This window comes from Leucoraja erinacea, chromosome 10 (genome assembly GCF_028641065.1).
Source record: "Leucoraja erinacea ecotype New England chromosome 10, Leri_hhj_1, whole genome shotgun sequence".
In the NCBI taxonomy this organism is placed as follows: Eukaryota; Metazoa; Chordata; class Chondrichthyes; order Rajiformes; family Rajidae; genus Leucoraja; species Leucoraja erinaceus.
The window spans coordinates 446,025-469,434 of record NC_073386.1 but is presented as its reverse complement, the minus strand read 5'-3'; the positions used below and the strand labels follow the sequence as shown (position 1 = coordinate 469,434).

The 23,410-nt window shown below is 44.5% G+C and overlaps 1 protein-coding gene across 1 annotated transcript in view; it reads left to right on the top strand.

Moving 5' to 3' along the window:
• LOC129701297 (atrial natriuretic peptide receptor 2-like) overlaps positions 1–23,410 on the top strand; it is a 73,437-nt gene that overhangs the window by 33,387 nt on the left and 16,640 nt on the right. The window contains exons 8-20 of the mRNA XM_055642464.1: positions 1,081–1,185; positions 1,914–2,016; positions 4,287–4,432; positions 6,128–6,200; positions 6,289–6,433; positions 7,919–8,005; positions 11,383–11,526; positions 12,524–12,645; positions 14,963–15,104; positions 15,584–15,632; positions 18,056–18,070; positions 21,074–21,160; positions 23,135–23,254. Of these exons, the coding sequence (XP_055498439.1) occupies positions 1,081–1,185; positions 1,914–2,016; positions 4,287–4,432; positions 6,128–6,200; positions 6,289–6,433; positions 7,919–8,005; positions 11,383–11,526; positions 12,524–12,645; positions 14,963–15,104; positions 15,584–15,632; positions 18,056–18,070; positions 21,074–21,160; positions 23,135–23,254 (1,338 nt within the window). The remainder of the gene's footprint in view (positions 1–1,080; positions 1,186–1,913; positions 2,017–4,286; positions 4,433–6,127; positions 6,201–6,288; positions 6,434–7,918; positions 8,006–11,382; positions 11,527–12,523; positions 12,646–14,962; positions 15,105–15,583; positions 15,633–18,055; positions 18,071–21,073; positions 21,161–23,134; positions 23,255–23,410) is intronic.

Sequence of the window (23,410 nt, the reverse complement as noted above, 5' to 3'; positions counted from 1 at the left end):
CGCAATTCCGTGTCCCTCATCATCTTCCAGTCCCGCCTCAAGACCCATCTCTTCACCTCTGCCTATCCTTAGCCCCACGTCCCCCTCCCTTTTCATCTGTGCTTGAATTGCCTCATATTGTGTTTTGAATTGAATTCTGTCTTTAATTTGTGTACTGGTGATGTCTCTACTATTTATTTTATTCCGCTTACATGTTTTTCCTCTACCTGCTAAATTTTTATAAGGTGTCCTTGAGACTCTTGAAAGGCGCCCATCAATAAAATTTATTATTATTATTATTATTATTATTATTATTAGACAATAAAACACTCTTGACTTGACTCTTCTACATTTCTATGTATCTGTACTCTGGATGGCTCAACCAAGAATCGTCTTACCGCTGTTTAGTTAGCATGCAATAAACGTTTCTCTCTGGTATATGTGACAATAAACCAGACTCAATCAACTCAACTCAGAAGATTTACAAGGATACAGGGGCTTGAGGGCTTCAGCTATAGGAAGAGGTTGGGCAGGCTGAGGCTTTATTCCTTGGAGTGCAGGAGGCTGAGAGGTGATCTCATAGAGGAGTATAAAATCATGAGGGGGATAGATAGAATGAATGCACAGAGTCTTTTACCCAGGGTAATCAAGAACCAGAGGGCATTGGTTTAAGGGGAAATATTTAATTGGAACCTGAGGGGAAACGTTTTCATACAGAGAGGCGAGCACTGTATATGGACCGAGCTGCCAAAGGGGGCAGTTGAGGCAGGTTGAAAAGACATTAAAGGATTGAAAGGTTTAGTGGATGGACCACATGCAGGCAAGTGGGACTAGTGTAGATGTGGCATCTTGGTCAGCATGGGCAAGCTGGGCTGAAGGGCTTGTTTCCATGCTAACTGACTCCATGAGATTCCTGCCTTTGTCCATTACCAGCCTCTGTCTCCATCCCTCCAACACTGGTAACAATCTTCTGTTCCTGACCACTCCACTATCTTCTAGCATTGCCACCAACCCTGACCCTGTGACCCAGAGCTATAGATGTAGCCCGGTCCATCACACAGACCAGACCTTAGCTTCAATCCCTAGTGTTCTCTGTTTCAGAAAAAAGGTGGAATCTGTGGCCCCTGGGTTCCAGATGATGGGAAACTAATGACCCACACTGTGTCGCAAGCTGGGAAGATGTCCCAAAAGAACTGGACAACTAAGGTACAATCTCAGGACCACTTGGGTTGGTAATTTGACCCGAATAGTTGCCTCGCAACAGTTTGTCTCGTCCTTTTCTTCTTTGTTGATTTTGAGTATGTGTTAAATGTATGTTTTAGTGCTCTTTAGCTTTGTTTTATGTGGGTGGTGGGGGGGGGGGGGGGTGGGGGGGGAAACTTTTTAAAATCTCTTACGTCATTGGAGATGCGATTTTTTTTCCGTATCGTATCTCCGTCCGCACTGTGGCCTAACATCGAGGAGCTGGATGTTTCTTGCTGGGGATCGAACTCGGGAGCTCCAGCCGCAGGGGCCTGCGGTCTTTAAAATTGTTGTGCTCGCGGTCCCTGGTTGGGGACCGACTTCAGGAGCTCCAGGCCGCAGGAGCTTCGACCGCCCCGATCGCCAAAGTTTTGACCGCCCCGACTTGGGGGCTTCAACTGCCCTGACCGCGGGAGAATAAAGAGTGAAGATTAGATTTTATTGCCTTCCATCACAGTGAGGAATGTGGGGAATCCATTGTGGCGGATGTTTATGTTATCTTTTTTGCAGTTGTGTGTCTTGTTGCTTTTTTTAGTATGGCTGTATGGTAAATCGAGTATCACTGTACCTTAATTGGTACATGTGACAATAAAATACTCTTTTAACCCTTTGATCCACATTGTGTGGCTTTGCTAAGATCGTAGACCAGGCAGAGGCTTGATGCAACTGACTCAACTCCTTTCTGTTTCCAGGTTGTGCTGGTCCAGATTGGGGTGACTTCAATGATTGCACACGTCAAGGTGGGACGAATGCACGGGGCCTTGGAGGCAAAGACAAATGTACAGAGCGCACAAGGTAACAAGCTCTTTGCTACTACAGGGGCATTCCTGGGCTGTTTCACGCTTGTAAGTGGAAGTTTTATCTTAGACACACCCGCACTTGCACTTGCACACATACACACACAAGTATACACACATGCACACACACACGCACGCACACGCACACAAAAACACACATGCATTTCCACTAGCGGGTGAGTCCAGGACCAGAGGGCACGGACTCAGAATAAAAAGACGTACCTTTAGAATGGAGACGAGGAGGACTTTCTTTAGTCAGAGGGTGGTGAGTGTGTGGAATGGTGGTGGCCAAATCATTGTGTATTTTAAAAAGCGAGATTGATAGCTTCTTGATTAGTAAGGGCATCAAAGGTTATGAAGAGAAGGCAGGAGATTGGGGCTGAGAGGGAAAACTTATCATTATTGTATCATTGTGTTAAACCTCCTCTGAACCCTCTCCAAGCCTTCACATCCTCCCTGCAATGGGGCGGTCAGAAATGTAAGCGATATTCCAAATATTCCTATAACCAAAGTTTTATAGAGCTGCACCATGACTTCATTGACATCATTGGTGACCCTCAGATTATTTTTGATCGGACTTTACTGGCTTTACCTTGCACTAAATGGTATTCCCTTATCACGCATGAATGAATGAATAAATGAATAAGTTTATTGGCCAAGCATTCACATACAAGGAATTTGCCTTGGTGCTCCGCTCGCAAGTAACAACACGACATATAGTAAACCATTAAGAATAAAACATAAAACATTAAGGATAAAACATTATAGTTTAAACATGTGAATTTAATAAAATGCCAGAGCAAAAGGAGACTACAGACTTTTGGTTATCGAGTAGAGCCAGTGCTCGTGGAAAAAAAGCTGTTTTTATGTCTGGTTGTGGCGGCTTTGACAGTCCGGAGTCGCCTTCCAGAGGTAAGTGATTCAAAGAGTTTGTGGCCAGGGTGAGAGGGGTCAGAGATGATCTTGCCAGCTCGCTTCCTGGCCCTTGCAGTGTACAGCTCCACAATATAGGGAAGGTTGCAGCCAACAACCTTCTCAACTGATCGAACGATTCGCTGCAGCCTCTGGATGTCGTTCTTGGTGGCTGAGCCAAACCAGACCATGATGGAGAAGGTGAGGACAGACTCTATGATGGCAGTGTAGAATTGGACCATCATTGCCTATGGCAGATAGCGTTACCTCAGCTGTCGCATGAAGTACATCCTCTGTTGGGGAGAAAATAGGTGCAGGAGTAGGCCATTCAGCACTTTGAGTCAGCACTGCCATTCAATATGCTATTGAGGGAGTGCAGTGTAGGTTTACAAGGTTAATTCCCGGGATGGCGGGACTGTCATATGCTGAGAGAATGAAGCAGCTGGGCTTGTACACTCTGGAGTTTAAAAGGATTAGAGGGTATCTTATTGAAATATAAGATTGTTAAGGGTTTGGACACGCTGGAGGCAGGAAACATGTTCCCGATGTTGGGGGAGTCCAGAACCAGGGGCCACAGTTTAAGAATAAGGGGTAAGCCATTTAGAACGGAGACGAGGAAACACTTTTTCTCACAGAGAGTTGTGAGTGTGGAATTCTCTGTCTCGGAGGGCGGTGGAGGCAGGTTCTCTGGATGCTTTCAAGAGAGAGCTGGATAGGGCTCTTAAAGATAGCGAGTCGGGGGATATGAGGAAAAGGCGCTGATTGGGGATGATCAGCCATGATCACATTGAATGGCGGTGCTGGCTTGAAGGGCCGAATGGCCTACTCCTGCACCTTTTGTCAATTGTCTATTGTTTATTGTCTAATATGATCATGGCCGATCATCCAAAATCAGTACCTTGTTCCTGCTTTTGCCCCATATCCCTTGATTCTGTTAGCTCTAAGAGCTGTATCTAACTCTCTCTTGAATATATCCAGTGAATTAGCCTCCACTGCCTTCTGTGGCAGAGAATTGCACAGATTCACAACTCTCCGGGTGAAAATGTTTTTCCTCATATCAGTCCTAAATGGCCTACCCCTTATTCTTAAACTGTGACCCCTGGTTCTGAACTCCCCCAACATTGGGAAAATGTTTTCCTGCATCTAGCCTAACTCTGCACTGTAAATGGCTTGAATGTAATTGTGTATTGTCTTTCAGCTGACAGGCTAACACGCAACATAATCTTTCCACTGTACCTCGGTACAAGTGACAATAAACTAAACTGAATTGAGCTTCTTGTCGGTGTTGGTGAAGGGGGAGTGGGTCTCCAAGGGGCAGATTGTAACCTGTGCTTTCTGTTTCCCATTTGACCTTAGTGTGCGATGATGGTGTATGTGACGTGGATGAGCGGTGTGACACTTGCCCGGCTGACTGTGGGCCGTGCCCCATGACCATCGGCATCAAAGCTGCCATAGGCCTCCCAATTGCCCTCTTCAGCACCGGGTTCATCCTCACGGTGGTGGTAGGTGGACTCCATCCCCCGACCCACTCTTCAGTCAATCACTGAGACCGTTGACCTCATGTCTAGAAAGGAACTGCAGATGCTGGTTTACACCGAGGATGGACACAACATTCTGCAGTAACTCAGCGGGACAGGCAGCATCTCTGGAGAGAAGGAATGGGTAACGGATTCGGGTCGAGACTCTTCTTCAGACTGAGAGTCAGGGGAGATGGAGACACAGAGATAAGGAAGAGTAAGGCATGAAAGTGAGATATCAAAGGGGATGTAGTTCAAGGAAAATGTAGAATAGATCATTGTTAGCTGGGAGAAGGTGACAACGAAGCATGCAGAGATAAAATGTAATCAGGGGAACAGTCAGTCTGGTCGGAGAACTAGGAAGGGGAAGGGATGGCGGGAGAAGGAAAACAAGGGTTACTTGAAGTTAGAGAACTTGACTTCTTTTTTGTGATCTTTTTATTTTATGTTCTATTGAGTGACGAATTTACAAACCTGAAGATCGGCATAAAAAGCTGGTCAGGCAGCATCGCTGGAGAAAATAAATAAGTAATGTCCTCAGTCTGATGAAGGGGTTTGGCCAAAAACGTCACCAATTCCTTTTCTCCAGAGATGCTGCCTGATCCACCGAGTTATTTCAGTGTTTTGTGACTATTTTTGGTTTGGTTAAATCAGCATATGTGGTTCCTTTCCTATACATGTTTAAAAACCTATTGTGTTGCTGCAAGTGCAAATTTCATTGTTCTGTTTCGATACTTAAGACTATAAAATACTCGAGTTGACTTGAGCTGCCAGAGGTGATCATTGAGTTATAGAATCATAGAGTCAGACAACACAAAAACAGACCCTTCGGCTCATCTCGTCCATGCCAACCAAGATATTCCATCCCATCTACCCAAGTATGGTCCATATTTCACTAAACATTTCCTATCCATGTACCTGTCCAAATGTATTTTCAATTCTGTTATAGCACCTGCCACAACTATCTCCTCTGGCATCTTGTTCTATACACCCACCATTATTTGTGTCAAAAAGTTATCCCTCATATTCCTACTAAATCCTACGTCCTCTGGTTCTCGATTCCCCTTCTCTGGGCAAGAGATACTGTGCGTCATTCCGATCTATTCTTCTCATGATTTTATACACCTCCATAAAATCACCCCTCATGCTCCTGGGCTCCAAGGAATAGCGTCCCAGCCTAATCAACCACTCCGTATAGCTCAGACCCTTGAGTCTTGGAAACATCCTTGTAAATCTTCTCTGTATCATTTCCAGCTTGACAACATCTTTCCAATAACATGGTGCCCAGAACTGAACACAATACACTAAACGTGGCCTAACCAAAGTCTTATATGACTGCAACATGACCTCCCAACTTCTATACGCAATACTCTGACTGATGAAGGCCAATGTCCCAAAAGCCTTTTTGACCATCCCATCTACCTGTGATGCCACCTTCAGGAACTATGTACCTGCACTCCTAGATTCCACTGCTCTACTCTGCTCCCCAGAGCCCAGCCTGTGTAGGTCCTGCCCATGCTAGACTTCCAAAAATGCAACACCTCCAAAACTCTGCTTCTATGTCCTATGATCTTATGGTCTGATGAACTGCACTTTTCGGACAAATGTACCTCAATGAGTGCCTTGGCGATTATCCCTTTACCCCGTTCTTCTCAACTGTGCGAGTGCCTGTGCTTTCAGTGGCTGCAGTACCAGAAGCGGAAGATGCTGTGGGATGAGAGCTGGATCATCAACCTGAAGGAGATCAGCACAGGTACCTGAGCCCATTCACAATGCCTCACATACGTTCTCCACTTGTGTTCCCCCTTTTCTCACCTCATGTTCCGACCGTCCCATTTCAGGCAGCAAGTTCCCTCTGGGAATCGGCAGTGCCGTGACCATCCAACAAGCCAACGGCACCTCCGTCCCAAGTCTCCATGACGACTCGGCCAGTGGATACATTGACAGCCCGGACAACAAGCAGGGCTTCATACAAAGCGGAATCTAGTAAGTCCAGCCTCTGGTTTTAATGCAAGGTGCACATTTTATTGAACTTTAGTTTGGTTTATTATGTTATCTATTGAGTACAGTTGTGTTATGTTGTTATGCTGCTACCTGTACAAGAAAGAAAATCATTGATCCATTTTGATACCTATGATGATTAAACACTCTTGACTTGACTCTTGACAATATGGGCAATCATGATTCAGTCTCCACATGTGTTAGTTAAACACACGTGGAATATCTGTGGAATTATTTCCAGTGGAAACGATCAATATATATTAATAAGGCAGAGATAGATACTTGAGGTTACCTTGATTAGTATGAGGAGATGGCAGGAGAATTGGGGTGAGGGAAAGATAGATCAGCCATGATTGAATGTCAAAGTAGATTCGATGGATCTCCTCGCTCTCCCCCCCTCCCCCCCCCTTCTCCCCTTCTCCCTCTCCCCTATGGATTCCCTCCCCCTCTCGTAGCCACTAGTACTGGGATTGCCTTAATTTGAAAAAAAAAGTCAAGTCTGATTGGTTTGTAGCCCCATTTAATTTGAACCTAATGCCCTTTCCCCAATTATGGCCAATTTACTCGAATAGCTAGTTATTGTTTTCTAGATAAACATGGAGCTGGGTGAGCCTGGACTAAAAGCCATAACCTTCTAGATAGGTAGATTGAATGAAATTTTCAGTTATCATAGATTGAAGCATTCTGAAACAAATAGAAAATAATAGACTTGGATGACCTGAAATTAAAGAATATAATTAGGTAGTTACCCAGGAGCTAATTTCAAACTTCAATTACCAGATCTAATTCGGCCTTTCGAGCCTGCACCGCCAAATAATCACAATATGATCATGGCTGATCAAATCTCAACTCAGTATCCCCAAATGTACCTGTTTTAAACCTTCTCTCCATAAATCCTTTCCTTGTGAACGCGCTGGTTTAGAACGTTCACATTGCGCTGGATTTGTGCCCTCAAGGCCCACAAATACTATATAAAGAGCTCAAAAATGACCTACTCTTAACATATACAAGCAATGTAAAAATAATCTTGCCTCAAACTACCCTCCCTGTGCGCATAGAGATTTTTACCCTCTAAATCAGAAATATTCACCACTCTCTGTGCGAAAAAACAGCTTTCAGCGATTTTCTAATGATTGTTGAACAGCCTAGTTAGTTTTTAAACCCGCCCCCCTCTAAACAGCGCCAAAATCACACACAGGGGGTAGGGCAGATGCTCAGCCACGATTCAGGTAGGTTTTGTAGCAATTCTTAGATAGCCATGGCCAGATAGATTGATCCCTCTGTTCTACATTTGTTGTTGTTAGCTAGATCAACAAATCTTTGTATTACTAATGTACTATCTCTCTCTCACTTGAAAGAGTGAACTAGATAGATCTTGCGAACTCGGTCTTGCAAACTAGATCTTGCGAACTAGATGCAATTAACAGAGGGCCAATAAACCTACATCTTTGGTGTTTCTCTTTCTTCTAGTGATGGTCGGACAGTGGCCATCAAAAGGATACGGAAGAAAACCTTTACCCTCTCAAAGATCGTCCGCAAGGAAGTGAAGCAAGTGAGGTATGGCACACACCAGGGGATTTAGCAATCCTTCAGATTCCTATTAAATATTTTCCCCTACATCTTGAACATATGTCTTCTGGTTGTCGATTCCCCTACTCTGGGCAAAAGTCACTGTGCATCTACCCGATCTATTCGTCTCCTGATTTTGTATACTACTATAAGATCTCCCCTCATCCTCCTGCGCTCCATGGAATAGAGATCCAGCCTACTCAACCTCTCCCTGCAGTTCACACCCTCTAGTCCTGGCAACATCCTCGTATGCCTTTTCTGAACCCTTTCAAGCTTCACAATTTCTTTCCTATAACTTTTCAAAAGTCTTTTTGACCTTATGTATCTGTGACTCGACCTTCAAGGAACCATGCACCTGTACTAGATCCCTCTGTTCTACAACATGACCCAGAGGGCTACCATTTACATTTGACGTCCCAAAATGCAACACCTCACACTTTTCTGTATTAAAATTTAACAACTATTCCTCCGCCCATCTGGCAAATCAGTCCTGATCCTGCTGCAATTGTTCACAACCATCTTCACTATCTGCAAAACCACTAACTTGTGTATCATCAGCAAACTTGCTAATCTTGCCCTGTGTATTCTCATCCAAATCTTTGATGTAGATGACAAACAGTAACGGGCCCAGCACGAGCCCTGAGGCACACCACTAGTCATAGGCATCCAGTCCGACATGCAACCTTCCACCACTACCCTCTGCTTCCTTCCATGGAGCCAATTTGCTATCCATTCAACTATCTCTGCTTGGATTCAATGTGATCTAACCTTCCAGAGCAGCCTACCGTGCAGAACCTTGTTGAACGCCTTACTGAAGTCCATGTACACAACGTCTACAGCTCTGCCCTCATCAACCTTTTTGGTAATGTCTTAAAAAATAATCAATCAGATTTGTGACACACGACTTCCCATGTACAAAACCATGCTGACTATCCCCAATCAGCCCTTGCCCATCCAAATGCCTGTATAACCAAGCGCACCGGCCTATAGTATCCAGTGTTTTCCCTGCCACCCTCCAGCACCGCTCCTGTATTTAAAGACGACTCGTAAATGTCAACCAGTGATCCCACAATTTCCTCTCTAGTTTCCCGCAATGTTCTCGGATATATTTGATCAGACCCTGGAGATTTGTCTACCTTCAAACACGACCGTACCTTCAGTACTTCTTCGACGGTAACAATGACTACTCTCAAGACACTTCCATTAACTGGCCCAAGTTCCTCCTTCCTACTGTTTTTCTCCTTGGTAAATACAGAGGAGAAATTCTTATTTAGGACCTTGCCCATCTCCTTTGGCTCCTCACAGATGTGACCACTTTGATTCCTGAGAGGTCTCACTCTCTCTCTAGTTACGTTTTTCCCCCTTACGTATTTATAAAATCTTTTGGGATTGCCCTTAATGCTACCCGCCAGAGCTATTTCCTGGCCCCTTTTAGCCCATTCTGAATTCCTTTTGCAGTAATCTCCTTAGTTCCCAAAACTCCTCTAGGGATGCACTTGATTCCAGCTGCCTATATCGGTCCATGCTTCCTCCTTGTTTTTGACTAACGTCTCAATTTCCTTCTTCCGCCAAGCTTCCTTACATTTGCCTGTTTTGCCCTTCACTCTAACGGGGATGTACACATCCTGACTTTCTTCAGTACACTCTTAAAAACATCCCACTTGGCTGATGTTCCTTTCCCCTCAAATAACCTGCTCCAGTCTACTTGAGTGAGACTCTCTCTCATACCCTTTAGTTGAATTTACCCCAGTTGAGCATTTTAACACGTGGACCCTCTCCATCCCTATCCATAATTGCACCCCATCTAAACCCTCCACACTATGTTTTTCCCAGTCTATATTGGGAAAGTTGAAATCCAAGTTCAAGTTCAAGTTACATTTATTGTCACATGCACCAGTTGGTACCGTGAGATTTGAGTTGCCATCCAGCCATACGAATAAAAGGAACACAATACTCAATAGAGTTTAACATAAACATCCCCACATTTCCCACTGTGAGGGAAGGCAATAAAGTTCAGTCAATCCTCAACTACAGCAATCTTATTTGAACTGCAGCTGTCTGCAATCTCCTGGCACATTTGACTATTGGGGGGTCTGTAGTACACCCCCAACAATTGATCATCCCTTTCTTGTTCCTCAGCTCCACCTATATAGCCTCACTAGATAAACTGTCCACACTGTCACCTCTGAACATAGCCGTGACATCCTCCTTAACCAACAATGCAACTCCTCCTCCTCTTTTTTCCCTCACCCCTGTCTCGCCTGAAGCTCCCGTACCCCGGAACTGAGTTGCTAGTCCTGTCCCTCTGTTAACCAGGTTTCAGTCAAGGCTGCAACGTCCCAGTCGCTCGTACCTATCCATGCCCAAAGCTCATCTGCCTTACCCGTCAGGCCCCTTGCATTAAAATACATGTAGTTTAAACCAACCTTCCTTCCTCATTCTCCTATCGTCCATGAACCTTTCCCAAACCATACCATCCTTTAGCCTCTCACGTGCCTCTGGCCTGCACGAGATTCACCCCCTGCCAATCTAGTTTAAACCCTCATGTTGAAGAATACTTGAAGAATCTAGTTTTATTAATCTCTAAAAACTGTGTATGTTATCAACATTGATAGATTCTATCAAGACCATCTCTCCCAGCTAAAACAGTTATTGAAAATAACTCTACATCCTCGTGCAGTTTGATTTCTATTGTTTGAACATTGAAGCTTCTAAGCTTAACAGGTTCTTCCCAGTGGCCATCAGGCTCCTAACCCAGCCTACGATAGAGTCACAGAGTCATGCAGTGTGGAAACAGGCCCCTCAGCCCAACTTGCCCAAACCAGAACCATGCTCCATCTCAGCACAGAGTCATGGCCGTTTGTATTTTGGTGGCACTATGTACTTCAGTTTGCTAGGAAATGGATGAAGAGCTGGAGGTGAGAAAAGACCAGGTCCATGGCCGGCAACAGATGACCTCAGGTAAGGTAAAGTGAATTAAACTAAAATGTGCAGCAAAACGGTTACTGAGTTTATGTTTGGTCTCGCTGATGTACAGGATCCACAGATGCTGCTCAATCTGCTGGGTGTTTCCTGCACTCTGTTTGCTTTGCACCATGACACGAGTTGTGATTAGGATGTAGGTCGGTTAATGGACCATGCAGGGTTCAGAACTCAAAGCTGCTCTGTGGTAAATATTGCACATTCCATTTGTTGCGTGCACTGTTCTGCTACTGCTATATACGTACTGTATCTGAGATGCTTATCTAAGATGTATCTAAATGCTTAGGTGCAGTGATACTTGTACTGAACTGTATATAAATGAATTTCACTGTACCTCGGCACATGTGACAAATTAATTACCATACTATTTCTCATTGTTCCAGGGAGCTGGATCACCCAAACCTGTGCAAGTTTATTGGCGGCACCGTGGAGGTCCCCAACGTTACCATTGTCACCGAGTATTGTCCTAAAGGCAGCCTGTTTGATGTCCTCTACAACGATGACATTCCCTTGAACTGGGGGTTCAGGTAAAACCCTTCATCAACTTCTTCCCCTCATCAATTCTTGAGTCAAGGGAGAAGAATTTGGCCATTCGACTGATCGAGTCGACTATGCCATTCAATCATGGCTGATCTATCATTCCCACTCAATCCCACAACCCCTCACCCTGCCTTCGCCCCATAACCTGAGACGACCTTACTAATCAAGAACCTGTCAAATTCTGCTTTAAAAATACATACCCAATGACTTGGCCTCCACAGTCATCTGAGGCAATGAATTCCACAGATTCACCACCCTCTGACTAATGGCATTCCTCCTCATATCCTTTTTAAAGGTACATCCTATCATTTTGAGACTATGCACACACATCCTAGACACTCCCACTAATGGAAACATATATCCTCTGTCTCTCTCTGTTTTTAGGCTTCTGATGGTCCTTCCATAAGCTAGGGTTCTGTTTGATTCACATATAGACCATTGCGAACTTTGGACTTTGTCTCTGGAGCTGATGCACTACAATACTGAGAGCTATATTCTGCACTCTGTATCTTCCACTTAGCTCTAACTGTGGTACTTGAGTTTGACAATTATATTTATGTATGGTATTGGTATGTCTGGTCTGTTTGGATAGCATGCAAAACAAAGCTTTCCATCGTGCCTCGGTACACGTGACTATAATAAACCTAAACCTACACCAACATCACCTTCCCTCCAAGCCTCTACCTTGTACTTCTCTTTCTCCTCAAAGTTCTCCTCAAAGTTCTCCTCATGGTGGGAAACTTGGACACTCTTTCCTACCCTCCCTCCCTCCACTCCTCACCCTCAACACACCTCTCGTCCACTATCCCCATCACCAATATCTCTTTCCCCTGAGACAACCTGTTGGTCCATCTCTTGCTCACATTGCTAAAGGCAACGTACATGGTCTCAAGGCACAACGTTTATATAGGTGGGGGGGCTTTGACCAGCTTTCTCTCTCTGTTGATACTACTGTGTGACTGTGCATCCTTGTTATTGCTCCAGATTGTCCTTTGCCACTGATATTGCACGTGGCATGGCCTACCTTCACCACCACAAGATCTACCACGGGAGACTGCAGTCAACCAACTGTGTCATCGATGATCGATGGGTGTGCAAGATCGCAGGTAACCTCAGCGCTTATGTATCCCTGGCATCTCACCGTCCTTACCACCTGGAGACATAGAGCAGAACAAACAAACCAACCTCCCATCCAATGACTCCATCTGTATCTCACGCTGGCTCGGCAAGGCCAGCAGCATAATCAAGGACCAGCCCCACCCTGCCCACTCCCTCTTCTCCCCTCTCCAATCGGGCAAAAGGTATAGAAGTGTGAAAATGCACACCTCCAGATTCTGGGACAGTTTCTTCCCATCTGTTATCAGGCAACTGAACCATCCTACCAACAACTGGAGAGCAGTCCTGAACTACTATCTACCTCATTGGAGACCCCCAGACTATCTTTGATCAGACTTTACTGAAGTCCTTCTTGCACTAAACGTAATTCATGTTATTCCCTTTATCCTGTATCTGTACACTGTGGGTGGCTCGATTGTAATCATGTATTGTCTTTCCACTGACTGGTTAGTACGCAACAAAAGCTTTTAACTGTACCTCAGTACACGTGACAATAACCTCAACTCAACTCAACTCAACCCAAACGAAACGGTGCCTTTAGCCTACTTAATCCGTGCTGACCAAAGTTGGCAATTTGGTCTAACATGGAATAAAAAGGAACTGCTGATGCTGGTTTACACCAAAGATAGACACAAAATGCTGGAGTATCTCAGCGGGTCAGGCAGCATCTCTGGGGAAAATGGATTGGTGACATTTCTGATCTGAAGAAGAGTTTCGACCGGAAACGTCGCCTATCTATGGTCTCCAGAGATGCTGTCTGACCTGCATCTAGTATTATGTGTCTATCTTTAGCAAATTGGGTCATTCCAATTTACCTGCTTTAAAAGGCCATCAATTATACCAGTGCCCAAGAAGAGTAAGGTGATGTGCCTCAATGACTATCGACCAGAGACACAAACATCTGTGGTGATGAAGTGTTTTGAGAGGTTGATTATGGCGCATATCAACTCCTACCTCATCAAGAACCTCGACCCACTGCAGTTCGCTTACCGCCACAACAGATCAATGGTGGATGCGATCTCACTGGCTTGCCACTCCGCTCTGGACCACTTGGACAACAAAAACTCATATGTCAGGCTGTTATTCATTGACTACAGCTCGGCGTTTAACACCATCATCCCCTCCAAGCTGGTTACCAAGCTGTCAGATCTGGGTCTCTGCGTATCCCTCTGCAATTGGATCCTCAACTTCCTTATCCACAGATCACAGTCTGTCTGTATTGGTGGAAATGTGTCATCCTCGGTACTCAAGACTGCGTGCTCAGCCCCCTGCTGTACTCACTCTATACTCATGACTGTGTAGCCGGACATAGTGTGAACTACATCATCAAGTTCGCCGACGACACCACTGTTGTGGGACGAATTAGTGATGGTGATGAGTCAGAGTATAGAAGTGAGATCAACCAATTGACCAAATGGTGCCAGCACAATAACCTGGCTCTTAACAGCAGCAAAACCAAGGAACTGATTGTGGACTTTGGAAGAGGTAGGATAGGGACCCACGATCCCGTTTATATCAACAGGACGATGGTGGAAAGGGTCAAGAACTTCAAATTCCTGGGCGTGCATATTTCCAAAGATCTTTCCTGGTCACAGCACACTGATGCAATTTTAAAGAAAGCACATCAGCGCCTCTACTTCCTGAGAAGATTACAGAGAGTCGATATGTCAAAGAGGACTCTCTCGAACCTCTACAGGTGCACAGTAGAGAGCATGCTGACTGGTTGCATCGTGGCTTGGTTCAGCAACTCAAGTGTCCAGGAGCAGAAAAGAATGCAGAAAGTTGTGACCACTGCCCAGTCCATCATTGGCTCTGACCTCCCACCATCGAATGAATCTATTGCAGTCACTGCCTCAAAAAGGTGGCCAACTTCATCAAGGAGCCACACCATCCTGGCCACACACTCATCTCTCTGCTGCCATCAGACAGAAGGTACAGGAGCCTGAAATCTGTTACATCCAGGTTCAGGAACAGCTCTTCCCCACAGCCATCAGGCTATTAAACTCATCATCAAACAAACTCTGAACTGTAACAGCCTATTGCACTTTATCTGTTTATTTATGTGTGTATATATATGGTCTATGCTGCATTGACACACTGAACTGTTCTGTATTTATGCTTACAATATTCTGTTGTGCAGCAGCAAGCAAGAATGTCATTGTCCTATCTGGGACAAACTACAATAAACTCACTTGACTTGATATCCCTCCAACCCCTCTTTATCTGTATATCTGTGAAAATGTCCTTTAAACTTTATAGTTCACATCTACCTTATCAACTCACGCGGTGATCTGTTTTTTTGTGTAGATCATGGGCTAGCAGTCTATAGGAGGGATGATTTCGAAGACTTGACCGATTCCTTTATTCCAAGAGCAAGCCGCATTCACTGTGCTCCCGAGGTGATTGCAGGGATCGCAACGAACATGTGCCCAACAGTGGATGTTTACAGGTGAGACCTCCGTAGCTTCAACTCCTGTTCCCATTGCAAAAACCAAAGTAGGCTGAAGAAAGCTGGAAGAGAGGTGAAGGTGGGACAAAGCTTGGCAAGTTATAGGTGGATACATGTGGGGGGGGGGGGGGGGGGGGGGGGGTATTGGTAGATTGGTGGAGTAAGCGTAGATGCTGAAAACATGAGATAAAAAATAAATACTGGAAACATTCAGAAGGCCAGGGAGCATCTTTAAAGAGAGAATCAGAAATGACGATACATCATTGGTGGAAGGGTGTTCATTATTTATAAGACCTAGATTGTTTGATTGCAGCATAATTGTATTTGTTTTTATGTTGTTAGAATCATACAGCATGGAAACAGGCCCTTCAGCCTATTTTATCCATGCTGATCAAGATGGCCTATATACACTAGTATTTATTACATGACCATAAGCTAGCAACCTTCTAAAAAACTCTGTATTGTCTCTGTATTTCTAGCTTCTCCATAATACTGCTTGAAATCGCAACACGGAGTGACCCATTGCCGGTACGTACAAAACTTTCTTGATTATCAATTTTAAATCAAAGTCACGCATGGTGTGAGCATAGGAGCAGTTCGAAACTGCTCTGGCAAGTAAGGGATTTTTGTTTCAGGAACAGGCTGCTGATCCGAAGATAGGTACAGCGGGCCCCGAGAAGCTGGCACAGCCTGTGCAGCTGCCGCTGTGGAGGCTCCTTAAGGGGCTGGTGGCGGGAATTAATCGGCTGATGGCTCGGCCGGTGCAGTGACATTCACAGGATTCTCCAGTCAGATGCCTGTGGAAGCAACACCTGGCTCAGGGTTGTGTTATATATCTCCCGCTCAGAAGAGGGGAAGCAATACCTGGCTCAGGTTTGCGTTACAATATCTCCCGCTCAGAAGAGGGGAAGCAACACCTGGTTCAGGGTTGCGTTATTTTATCTCCCGCCCACTAGAGGAGATAACTGGAGATTATTACATAAGTAACTTCGACTATGGGGTGGTCGTCAACGAATTTGAATCCCCTGAACTTATGGGGGATATGCTGCAGTTTAATCATATGAAGGAGTTCCGGCTCTTGTCACATAATTTGGAATCCCTTCGGGGATAGGACATCCACTGGAGGCGATCTGGCTAAGAGCATCAGTGATTTAACTCCTCATCAGCTAAGGAGGTATGTGTTGGATACGGCTGGGAAATATACCAGTCCAGATGAACTGCCAGACTTGGGATGTTCCAAAAGTCAATCTCACCATTTGGGATATCTCAGTGGTGATACGTGGGCAAGAATTAAAATTTCAGTGTATCCAAAGACTATTAACTGATGTCATTTCGGCCTTTGCAAGGGCAGTAGATGGGTTCAGCTCTCGATAGTGCAGAAGATGCTTTAGCACTTCTATGTAATACGCAGTTGGAGCTAAATTGCCTCCGCAAAATGCTATAAGGCCTGAGGTAATTCCCCCCAAAATTGCTCATTCATGCAGGGCCAGTAACATGCAGCCTGCAATGTACCTCTTCGGCGAGGACTGATGTTAGCAAGTTTAAGACTTGCATGGAGAAATTTAGGCGACTGCGGGGGTGGTAGAACCATACTATGTGGGTAGGGCACCAGTATCTTGGCGGGCATATCACCTATATATATAAACTAAAACTGGAATCGCTGCTCTGAGGCTGGTTGGAACACCTGTCCTACCTAATTCAGATCTAGCCAGAGGCCTTTGTTAGGCCCAGGGCCAACGCACCCACCTTGGTGAAGGGAATGTGCTGCGCTCTCTGTCGACTGAGATAGGTTGTTCCAGGCAGAGGACTGCGTCAGCAATTCCTGGTTCAGGGTTGCTTTATGATATTTTCCACTCTGAGGTTGACTCTGACTGTGAGGAGTCGACAGGGAACTCGTGTTCCCACACCAAGCGGCTGCTACGCTTCAATTCTAGTCGCATAAGGATCTGATGTATGTTCTGATCCAGTCAGACACTGGAGGTTGTAGGTTAATGCCATCAGTTAAGGCAAAATCTAAGTCGAAAGGCTTTAACCTCAGACTTCTCAGGGAAGGATTCACCTTGTACAAGGTCAGTAGAGGGTCTTCTGTGTTATACGCAGTCTAAGCTCAATTTGGCTAGGATGGTATAGGCCTGAGGCCTATCCAATTTATGCTAAAATTTCTCAAGAGTAAGAGGATACCACTCCACAGTGGCTGGTTGGAGCACCAGGCCTACTCTTCTATCAAAGCCAGTGGGCTTTTATCCGCAGGTTCAGCGCTCACCATGGTTGCTGTGCTCTCTTCATACTCAGTACTGTTCCCAGCGGGTCATGGTGTATGTGCAAAGGGACAGAGCAAAGTCTAGGATCAGCTGACTTAGTCTTCTGTCTGATGCCAAGGATCTTCTTGGTGGATTTTATAACAAGTGCTTTCTCAGAAACTGCCTTGATCTCATCTTCAGTCATCGTCTTCTCATGGACAGCAAAGCAACATTGAGCTGAAGGTGGTTTGAGTATGCAAATTTCATTACATTAATCACATGAGAACTGCTGTCGATATTTAAGTCAGGGTTCGACAAACAGGTGGGGACAGATAACCTCTCGAATTTTCCAGTTTACAAATCACAACCAATTATAAGATTCATTTTCTGGTTGATCATTCCTCTGTGGCAAGAGAAGCCAAATATTCCGTTCTCATGGGCAATAGAGGAAACTAAGGCTATCCAAGTGGAAAAAGAGACATCTCACAAAGGATGAGTAGTCTGCCCAAAAACAAGCGGGGTATATTTCTAATAGTTTCTCAAGGTTGAAGAAAAGTGGAGCATGCCAAATCAGGTGATGATTTGGCTAGTCTGATCATGTGTTTGGTTAACCAGTTTAAGATGGATAATTGTCTTTTAGCAATTTAGCTGATTCAGAGGATTTAGGGCCTCAATCGATCTTGAAGGTGCATATTTTTCCATATCTATAAGGCACAGGAATATCTGGTGTTTTTGACTACAAAGCCAGTGGTGGAAATTTTAGGCTCTAGCTAGAGGTTGTCTTCAGGCCTAGGCTATTTACAAAGATTCTAAAGCTAATGCTGCCCTACTCAGATCAAAAGGGCATTGTGTCATGGAGTTTATAGATGACATGCTTTTGTAGCTGATAAGACTCAGGGATGTTATCAGTATATGGCTCTTACGATATTAAAGATGAGGCAACATGAATTTTAATAGTGCCAATTTGGCCTACTCATTCAGGGTGTCTATTGTAAAAGGTGGCTGAAAGAAGGTCCTATTTACTCGAAGTCACGAGTGATGGCTAGTTCAGCCTATTTCTCGTGCAGCTAGCTCTGCACGGTTGTATGGGAAGTTTGTGAAGAAGACTCATGTGAGCTACTTTTAAACAGAAGTAGCAGAGGTTTGTGGTTCTTTCAGTTTAGGCTTGGAGAAGTGATTATGTTATCGCACAATTGACACTGCTCGTGCTGCTTTGTCCTTTCTCATACTATGTGGGACAATAAATGATTGGTTATTCACTCACTGTTGACTAACATTATGCAAGGTGCCTTTTATATGAACATTCTAAAACCTAGACATAGTAGTGTGGACTGTGTATCAGTAAAAATTATTATGCAGATATTCATCTACTGTATTCCTAATGGTAGCAGTATCTTTTAAGTTGATTATGCTTTTAGCAACTGATTTCAGCACAAAGAACACAGTATTTACTCAATCTCAAGCTCGGTCTCTGGGTCATAACTGACATGGGGGTAGCTTGTTCTGGGAATGATCTCATAAAGCAAAACAGGCATGGTTGAGTACAATTTGGAGGTGACAGCATACCTACCAGATCGGAGATTGTGGGTGTTATTATGTATACAGGTACACGGCGCTTACTAGTACCTATGAGATGAAGGATAGTTTCTTCATTGTTATTTAATAATTTACTCAAGAGATGGCTGGTGCAGACTATCTCAATATGAATAGAGTGTAAGCTGCTAATAGCAGGTGTGAATTCAAATAATTTCAAGTCTCACTCTTCCAAGGGGGCTGGCTCATTAGCAGCCAATAGAATGGATATTCTCATTTGATCATCTTGCAACAGCAGGAGGCTTACATAGTGCACTTCCAGAAGTTATAAAATTTGGTTGAATATGTCTCGATGATTGCAGATAGAATTCTGAACAGCTATTGTCTAACTCAAAGCCAATTGGGACCGTGGTCCAATTATGGGCAAGGGACATGTATGTAAGTTAGCATCATGTTGTTAATAACCCATGTCTTTTCTACCATTTATGGTTTATCTGTTTAAGTGTTTCACACACAGATTGGTTTACTGCATGAAACCACAAATCTTCGAAGGCTTCACGTAGTCACTCACGTGACTTCAATATCAAATAGAAAGATTAAATGAGAACTTACCGTTTGAAGTTTGATCTTTATTTCATGAGAAGTTGAAGTGAGGGACTACATGCCCTCCACTCCCAACCCTGAATCTCATAAAGATCACACGGTAAGTCAAGGGTTATTAATCTTTCTATAGTTTAAGTTCGTGCAAGTGGTCTGTGGTTTCATACAGTTGTTCTGAAGATTGACGCGCATGCGGGCTGGCGGGCTCTTCACGTAGTCCCTCACTTCTCATAAAATAAAGATCAAACTTCAAACGGTAAGTTCTCGTTTAATCTTTCTATTTGATGTTACAATTCATGTACTAATTTAATTTAATTTAGTTTAATCAAGTTTATTGTCACATGTGCCGAGGCACAGTGAAAAGTTTTTGCTGTGTGCCAACCAGTCAGCAGAAAGACAATACATGATTGCAATCGAGCCATTTACAGAGTATAAGTGCATGATAAGGGAATAACGTTTAGTGCAAGGTAAAGCCAGCAAGGTCTGATCAAGGATAGTCCAAGGATCACTAATGAGGTAGATAGTTTAGACCTGCTCCCTGGTTGTGGTAGGATAGTTCAGTTGCCTGATAACAGCTGTCCCTGAATCTACAGGTGCGTGTTCACACAGCGTACAGATACAGGATAAAGGGAATAAGAGCAGAGTTAAATTAAGAAATGCTATTGGAGTAAAGGTTTAAAAGAGTGGATTGTGATCATGAATATAATGCGTGATTGCAGATCCACTTCTGTGACTAGCACACAAAGAGTCGCCCGGCTTGGTTTATTATTGTCACCGGTACTGAGGTACAGTGAAAAGCTCTCTTCTTGCATGCTATCCTGTTGCTATTGTCTGTTAGCACGCAACAATAGCTTTTCACTGTACCTCGGTACATTGAAGGGTGTAGTGGGGACCTCATTGAAACTTACCGAATAATGCAAGGTCTGGATAAAGTGGATGTGAAGAGGATGTTTTCACTAGTGAGAGAATCTAGAACAAGAGAGCACAGTCTCAGAATAAAGGGACATAACTTTAGAAAGGAGATATGGAGGAATTAATTTAGTCGGTGGTAAATCTGTGGAATTCATTGCCATAGAAGGCTGTGGAGGCCAAGTCAATGGATATTTTGAAGGCAGAGATTGATATCTTCTAGATTAGTATGGGTGTTTGAAGTTATGGGGAGAAGGCAGGAGAATGGGGTTGAGAGGGAAAGATAAATCAGTCCCGATTGAATGGCAGTGAATTGAATTGATAGAATTGAGGGGTCGAATGGCCTAATTCTTCTCTCATAATTTATCAACTTATGAAATTAAACTCAAACTAATCAAACTAAACTCAAACTCAAACTATCCAATCAGCAAACAAACTACACATGATTAATCAAGCCGTCCACAGTGTATAGATACATGATAAAGGGAATAACATTTATAGCAAGATAAAGTACAGTAAAGTCCAATTAAAGATAGTTTGAGGGTCTCCAATGAGGTAGATGGTACGTCAGGACTGCCCTCTAGTTGTTGACAGGATAATTCATTGCTTGATAACAGCTGGGAAGATGACCCCACACCAATCTGTGTTTTCCCTTTCTGTGTCAAGGACAATGTTGACCTGGCCAAGGTGGAGTTGACCTGGCGACCCAGTCTTCCCGAAATACACACCAGCAAGTCCGACAACGATTGTCCCAGCCAGGAGGAGTATGCTGAGGTAACTCATCAGAATTTTGGAACTAAGTCTTCTGCACTCTTGCCCTCATCGGTGGTGTATAAGAGTTGGGGCACCATGCCACGATTGTCCAAAACGTTGGGTAAATTGCACTTGGAGCACAGTGAGCAGTTCTGGTCGCTACACTATAGGAAGGATGTGACAGGGTGCAGAGGAGATTCATTAGGACAGGACACAAAGTGCTGGAGTGACTCAACGGGTCAGGCAGCATCTCTGGAGAACATGGATAGGTGACTTTATGGGTCAGGAACTTTCTTCAGACTGGTATATCTGGATATATACTTTCCCTACACTCACGGAAACCTTATTTAAGGAATCCATTGTGGGGTTGTGCCAGCTTTTACTAACAAGGTCAGTGTGGCGCTTTCTCGTCTCTCCATCATGACGTCAATGGAGCGTCGGGGTCACCAATGTGGTGCGTGGGTCTCAAAAGGAGGCACGAAGTCCAGTGTTTGAGAAGCACCTTTATTGTATTCCTCCCGGTTGAAGGGAAGACGAAACCAGAGGAAGATGGCACCCAAACCCTGCCTTTTAAACCCTCCGGCTGAGGGCCGCCTCCGGACTGCACCACTCCTGTGCCGAGGGGTTCGGCAGTATAATGGCACGACCCTTAGGAGCCGCCACATCAGGACCCTTCTTCAGATTGATTGTGATGTGCAGGGGTGGGGGGGGTGAGAAGGAGAGGTGGGGGCAAGTCAAAGCCTGGCAAGTGATGGGTGGATACAGTTGAGAGTTTTTTCGATTGCCAGAAGTTGGACAAAGAGTAAAACTTAAAATTAAAAACATGCAAGATAGGGTTATAAGGGGCATGACATGTGAAGTCAGAGGAAGGAATATAGGTGGAAGGGGGAAAGAGTAAGGGGAGAGGGAGAAATGGGTGTTTATTCAGGTGTAGTACAGAGAAGAGGGGAGAGGGGGTGTGTTCCTCCAACATTCCTGAGAAAACAAGTCAAGTTTGTCCAAATTCCCCATTCAGATATTACCCTCTATTCAGGTGGCATTCTGGAAAACCTCATACACTCTCTCCAAAGCCTCCACATCCTTGCTGTAATGGGACGACCAAACCTGCATGAAATACTAAAGGTTTATCGAACTGCAAGATGACTTCCTGACTATTACAATCAATGCTTCGCCCAATGAAGCTCAGCCTTGTTTACCAGTCAGCCGTCTTGTGCTGCCACTTTCAGGCAGATGTGAACTTGGACCCCAGGATCCCTCACCAAGATAAATGATTTGGTTCTGCTTCAATTTCCAGTTCCACCAAGATGCATAGAAACATAGAAAATAGGTGCAGGAGGAGGCCATTCGGCCCTTCGAGCCAGCACCGCCATTCATTGTGATCATGGCTGATCGTCCCCTATCAATAACCTGTGCCTGCCTTCTCCCCATATCCCTTGACTCCACTAGCCCCTAGAGCTCTATCTAGCTCTCTCTTAAACAGCAGTACAGAATGCTACAGGAGATTCTTTGTCCCTGTGGCTATCAAACTGTACAACTCCTCCCCCTAGGGTAGACCAACTTCCCCCCCCCCCCCCCCCCCCCCCCACCCCCTCCCCCCCTTCCCCTTCACCCCCTCCCCAATCTATGCACATCCCCAATCCTTTCCCCTCATCACTTTAATTTCATGTTCCATGTATCTTGTGTTTTATGAGTGTCGGCAGACCAATTTCCCTCCTGGGATAAATACATTTATATCGTTTGGTATCATATCATATCGTAGGTTCTTGAATGCCAAAGTTAATTTGACAAAGTCTTCAAAAACCCACAGAGTGATGAGAAAAAAGAAAGAAGCCAGGGACTAATTGGAGCTCACACAAAGAAACTAGCATTGACTCAATGGGCTGAATGGCCTCTTTCTGTCTTGGGTCATTGTAAGATTCTATGGGACAATCCCAAAAAGTACTCATTTGATTTTAAAGGCCATTATGATATATTTTTCTATTTTCTTTTTCAAAGTTGATAAAGAAGTGTTGGGCTCATAATTCTCTCCTGCGGCCAACGTTTGAACAAATTAAGAAGATGCTTGAGAAGATGAACCCCAATAAAGTCAGCCCGGTGGATATGATGATGACCTTGGTAAGAACCTTGGATGTTGCATCCTTCTCCTGTGGGTATGTCAGGTGATAGGAGCAGAATTAGGCCATTCGGCCCATCAAGTCTGCTCCTCCATTCAATCGTGGCAAATCTATCCTCCCTCCTAACCCCATTCTAAAGCCTTCTCCCCATAACCCC